At 41.1% G+C, this 6,000-nt stretch overlaps 1 protein-coding gene across 1 annotated transcript in view; it reads right to left on the reverse strand.

The window, feature by feature from the left end:
- LOC130275624 (cytochrome P450 2D14-like) overlaps positions 1 to 5,169 on the reverse strand; it is a 126,143-nt gene extending 120,974 nt beyond the window's left edge. The window contains exons 1-2 of the mRNA XM_056523817.1: positions 4,975 to 5,169; positions 715 to 886 (exon numbers count right to left, since the gene is read on the reverse strand). Of these exons, the coding sequence (XP_056379792.1) occupies positions 715 to 886; positions 4,975 to 5,169 (367 nt within the window). The remainder of the gene's footprint in view (positions 1 to 714; positions 887 to 4,974) is intronic.
- Positions 5,170 to 6,000: the final 831 nt, after the last annotated feature.

The following is a 6,000-nucleotide window of genomic DNA, read 5'->3' on the forward strand; positions in this document are numbered from 1 at the left end:
GTTGTCCAGCTTATTGAAAACTTGCTCAGTGCTGAGAATGATGGGGAAAAAAAATCTTTATATATCTATTTAATCCTGTTCATGTCCAGAGCTGGTAAACTGACCATTCAGCCAGGTTTGTTCATATGGGTGCAGCAATGATGTGCCTGTGGTACAGGGCACAAGATCATAGAGGCCAGTCCTTGGCAGCAGTGAGATGGGAGGTACTTGTGCACATCATTGCTGCAGTTATGTAAAGAAACCATAAGGAAGAACTGTAGTGGAGATGAATATGAACACTGGTCTGTTGTTTACAGCACAGCATGGAAGTCACCTCAGATGTGCTTTAATGGGTGGGGTGGCTGATGTGTGGGAAGGAGAAAAGTAAACTCACACTTACAAACAAAGGATCCTGGGACTTGTAGTTGTAGGAAGGGAACGCCAACAGAAAATAGCCATTTCACAATAAGAAATCCACATCGTTATGTGTCTGTCTCTTATGTGTCTGTCTGGCAGGTAAGTATTTAAATAATTTGATGGTAGCATTTTCAGATTGTTTTTCTTCCGTGTAAAAGTACAATACAAGAAAGGTGTCAGGCCAGAGCCTTAGAGACTAATATACACTCTGCATCTTCTGCACTGGGACTGTGCTGCCATTTAATAAATATATTTAGGGATTCATTCCAAGTCTTGGAACAGCTTAATAAACTTACTATGAAATTATTCTGACATTACCTTTGGCATCTCCAACATATCCTATTTTTTCAATGATAGGAAATCGAGGTCGATCTGCGATGTCCTCCGACCTGTTGATCAGCGCTTCCTCCATCACTTCAAATCCATTCAGCACCACCATTTTTTTCCAGAAGAACTGCAAACTATATACATCCCCAAACTCTTTTTTTAGCTGTTAAGAACATATATGTATGTAAAAGAAAAGAACTAATGTCTTCAACAACAAAAAATCTGTGCAAAATTCGTAATTTATGGTATTAGTTTACCGAATATAAAAAAAATCACAGGACTAATGTTATATAAGAGCTTTTCTTTGTTGCTCATTGATTTACTGTATCTGAATTTAGTGCAAGCCAATGAATCATCAGTTTTTCAGATAACAAATCAAATTCTATCTTATAGTTTTTAATTTAGAGATCCGGTGTGGTCAGGTTAACACATTTATAGTTAAAAGAAATAACTATACACTTTATAGTATGAGGTAAAATAACACAGAGGGGAACATTTTCAGGGATATTTGTCCCCTGAATCTCTGTCTTTCATCATTTACGATTGTGTCAGTCAAAACTGCTGTCTAAACAGATATCTAATAAAAATGTGTGCAAATGGTGTGCACGTGCTGTATGTAGTCCAATATATGAAGTCTGTGATTATGCAATCTGTATTGCTCAGAGAGGCTTAAGGTTCTTGCAATAGTTACCATGTAACTGTGAGAATGTACATAAAATGATGATTACAGGACCAAGTAGCTCACCCGTCCTGCCACGGTCCCCAGAGCTCTCACTACTTACCCGCTGCGGCTTCCGAATCGGACGCCTGGTCGCTGCCTGGAGTGGCGAGTCGTCAGCACCGGTGAGCCAGGGGAGAGAGAGGTCTGCTGACCGGTGTGGTGGTTGGAGGCTTCATGCGCTGTGCGCACCAGGAGAAGTCAGCGTGTCTGTGTTTTGATTTTTGCGCTGTGCGCACCAGGATGCCGTGGATCGCTGTGGCTTATATGGCTGACTTTAGATTGCTATATACAGTAGAGTGAGGAGAAATGGTGGAAAAAAGCCGGTACAGTGGAGGCGCTGCTCGAGTGGTGACATTACTGAGAAAATCAGGCGGTGCAGGATAACGATTTTTATTGAAAGTATTGGGACAGACCAGCAGCGGTGCAGACGCCATACAGGATCATTTTTCAGCTCTCCCACACTGAACATCATAGGAATATGGGAATTGTTAAGTGGACCTGAGGAAGGCATCAGCAGATCATGAAAAATGATCCTGTATGGCGTCTGCACCGCTGCTGGTCTGTTGGACAGACCAGCAGAGGTGCAGACGCCATACAGTATCATTTTTCAGCTCTCCCACACTGAACATCATAGGAATATGGGAATTGTTAAGTGGACCGGAGGAAGGCAGATGCCGAAACGCGTTGTCCCAATACTTTCAATAAAAATCGTTATCCTGCACCTCCTGAGTTTCTCAGTAATTTCACCACTCGAGCAGCGCCTCCACTGTACCGGCTTTTTTCCACCATTTCTCCTCACATTGCATATCGGCTCCTTACTTAGGAGCTCGATGCCGGTGGGAGAGCAGCAGCTCATCCAACATTAGGGCTGCACAGGTCCCAGTGCGCCCCCTCCAAGGTCGGTACATCATTGTTGGTGTGGTGGAGGGTGCACATCAGTGAATACATTTCTCTCAGGGAGCGCCCCCTGCACCTTTTTCTCCCCTCTCGTCTCCTATATACAGTAGAGGGGATGGCTAGACACGTTTCAAGATCGTCTGGATCTCTTTTTTTAATAGTAGAATAGCAGGCAGAAATTTCGCTTACTAAAATATACTGTATAGTGAATGGGGTTCTGTTCACAAATTCACACTTCGTAATTTGTGAAGCGGAATTTGTGAATGGAAAATCCACTTGAAAATTTCCGCCTGAAGAATGGCATTGCTCATTCTTCAGGTGGAAATACTTGCGGAACAAATTTCAGTCTATTGGAGACTGCAGTGTCCGCTGGCAGCACTCGGAATCTCCGGGCGGAAATTTTCTGCCCCGAGAATCTGCAGCGTGAACCTAGCCTAAGGATCTATTCACACGGCAGAATTTCCGCTTGCGGAATTCTGGCTAAAATTAAAGCCCATGGACTTCTATGGGATTCCGCATTCCCATTCACACTTCTAAATTTCTGTTTTCAGAATTCCGCTAGCGGAAATTCAGAAGTGTGAAGGGGAGTGCGGAATTCCGCAAGTGAAAATTCAGAAGTGTGAATAGACCCCAAGGGCCCCTTTTTTGATGGCCTGAGCTTGTCTGTAAACAAGCACAGTTCTCGGTGATTGGTGACAGAGCCTTCAGTCATGCGGCCCATCCTGGCAACGAACCGTCAGCCACACAAAGATGTGTGACTGAAGGCCATTAAACATGTCAAAATCTCCTGATTGGCAATGAATGTTTGTTAGCTGATCGCTAGCCTCATTACAGAGACTGATATGGGCATCTTCGGCTTATAATCTTTTCATGTAAATAGGGCCCTATGATTGGGATACAATGATCTTTGGGAAATCCATATATATATATATATATATATATATATATATATATATATACATATATATTTTTTTTATTTATTAATTTTTTTTTCCCCCTCAACACCTTTTTATCTCACAAAACAAAATCTGAGTTTTAGACATATAGGTACATAATAGGCTTGTATATGAGCCAAATGTGAACAGGATCAATCATCAATCATTTCAGTGTCATAAAGAAAACAGCCCAGGAAAATACCCCCACTAGGGGACCCCATACCTACTGGGACACTAATCAGTCCTGCAGCAGCATCAGGCTTGTCCATGAGTCATGGACAAGATGACTGATGGACAAGGCTGCATGAGCAGATACACCAATCACCTCCCACCACCACAAGGAGGGACACACCCCTTACCCTGAGAGGATTTCTAACACTGTGAGCTAAGTGAAAGAGGGATTTTTATAATAAATATAGGTGATAGAGGCATAAAAATTAGATGTACATGGTACGGATTAGGTACTGAGTAACATTTTTGTAGGATCTGACATGTAAGCCTTAAGAGTCAGTGTTGGAACGTTCATAGCATATAAGTGGTGGATAGCTCTATGATGCGAAGTTTCTACATTGCCTGTATAGTGTTTTATCTATAATAAACACAAAAAGGTATCTCTAGTGATTTGCTTATTCCCTCCTGTAGTTCTGAACACTAAAAAGTCTTGGATTGCAGTCTACTTTCTTCTTTTAAAGACCAGGGGGTGTACAGAGCATTTGTATCTGGATATATGGAAATGGAAAATAAGGCAATTTAAAAAAAAATGTAATCAAGCAATATTGCTTGATGTTGATCCTAAATACTGATGAGTTGTCTGTCTATTGTGTTGAGACATCACATTTCTGTCGCTAATCAATTCTTAGGGCTCATTCACACTACAGCAATGGGCTTTGTTGGTTTTAATTCCCTGCAGGTTTTTTCTCCACCGTATTTACTAAGGTTTCCCTACTTTTTGCACTTCTCCCCACGTTTTGCTTTTTTTACACATGCTCTGACCTGTAGGAGTTTCCTCAGCTCAAATCCACCACATTTTCTGTGGAAACCTTAGTAAATATATTGGGATTTTTAGAAAATTTTGCAGACACTCCCCCTTTTTGATGGGCACACCACCTTTCCATGACTGCCATGCCTCATTTCAGATTTTCTCAGTAAAATGGGAGTTAGTCGGGTATTTTTAAATTTTTTTGCCAATTCTGGCGCAGACAGAATTTCTTGTTCACAACCCAATAAAAGAGGTCGGGTTTACAATAGTAAATCAGGGCCAATGTGAATATTGCACGGACTCTGCCATGCAGCAAACCCCTATGTACTTCAATGGATTTTCCTCTGCTGTGGTCCATGATGGAACTTCTGCCAGAAGCCAGCAGTAAAAGCCTTATGGGTGGCAAATTCCACAGAAAATAAGTGCTGATTTAGCATAATTTCTGTTCCATTTACCAAGGAGCAGAAAGGGCATTGATCCAAAAAAGAATTCAGCCAGGGAATTCCATAGTGTGAACATACCTTATGGCACCACAGTGAAATTAAATACACAATGGACAACATGTAGAATTGTTTAACGGTGTACAGTAATGTAACAAGAGACTGCTGTGAAAATCTGTATTCTAAATATAATGGAAAGTTATAGTAAAAATCTTTGTGTAACCCTTCATGCACAGAACTATGGTCAGGAGTAACATATGCCATACACATATACTGTACCTTGTTCAAGGTTTCTGCTGGATTTTTGTAGTCAACCTGCAGAATGTTATCAAGAAACGGAATGCCTTTAGGACCTGGTGGAAACTGTGATCCATTTTTCCTGCTTTTCATAAAGTCCAAGAGGAAAAGGAAAGCGATGAAAGAAATGAGCAATAAAAATACATTGGAAAACAAGAAGGAGAAAAACTCAACCATCTTCTCTGTATACTATATCCAATGTATCCTACTAGTTCAAGCTCACAGAATGTGCTGTATGCTTAAATGTATCTTGGATTTCTCTGTATGAAAACAAAGTATAAACCAGATCCAACCATACAAAAGTACAAAACAACAATCCCTGGACACGCCTACCCATGAGTTCAAAGTATTCTTTTAGAGGAAAATAAATATTGTTTCTCTGCCAATTAACATTACACATTGTGAATCCTGACAAACCAGATACAGTACATGCTCGGGATCTAACAATCTTTTCTAACATAACACAAAATAAAAAGGACATGAAATGTTTACATGACCAAAAGGAAAAAGGAAAACAGAAAGGTATTGCTATGACTTGAATAGATGCATCCTTTCCCTTAGATGTAAAATTTTTTTGCAGATAAAACTGTTTAATGAAACTTATCTAGGTGTTAGACATGTGACTTTCCTTTCTGTTCACTTACAAACTGGTACTCACCTTTATATATGGTGGATCTGCCCAATCATTCGCCCATACTGGCAATCCATAGAATCAGCCATCAACACCCTCTCCTCAACACCTCTATCTCTCACACCTGACATGGTCCTCGTCTCTCGCCCCCCTAATTCTTATGACCCCAAATTCTCTCCCCTTCTTCCCACCTTTTATCTGTTGCCAAAGTTCTGATCCCACTGAGATGTATGCAGATGACCCCCCTGACATTAGAGGATTGGTTTACCAGAGATTTGTCATTTCGAGGAACTCTACTACACGGCCTCTAGAACACACCCTACCTTCCTATAGGTTTGGTCACCATGGTTGACCTCACAACTCAACACAGACACCGG

This window comes from Hyla sarda, chromosome 6 (assembly GCF_029499605.1).
Source record: "Hyla sarda isolate aHylSar1 chromosome 6, aHylSar1.hap1, whole genome shotgun sequence".
NCBI classification, from domain to species: domain Eukaryota; kingdom Metazoa; phylum Chordata; class Amphibia; order Anura; family Hylidae; genus Hyla; species Hyla sarda.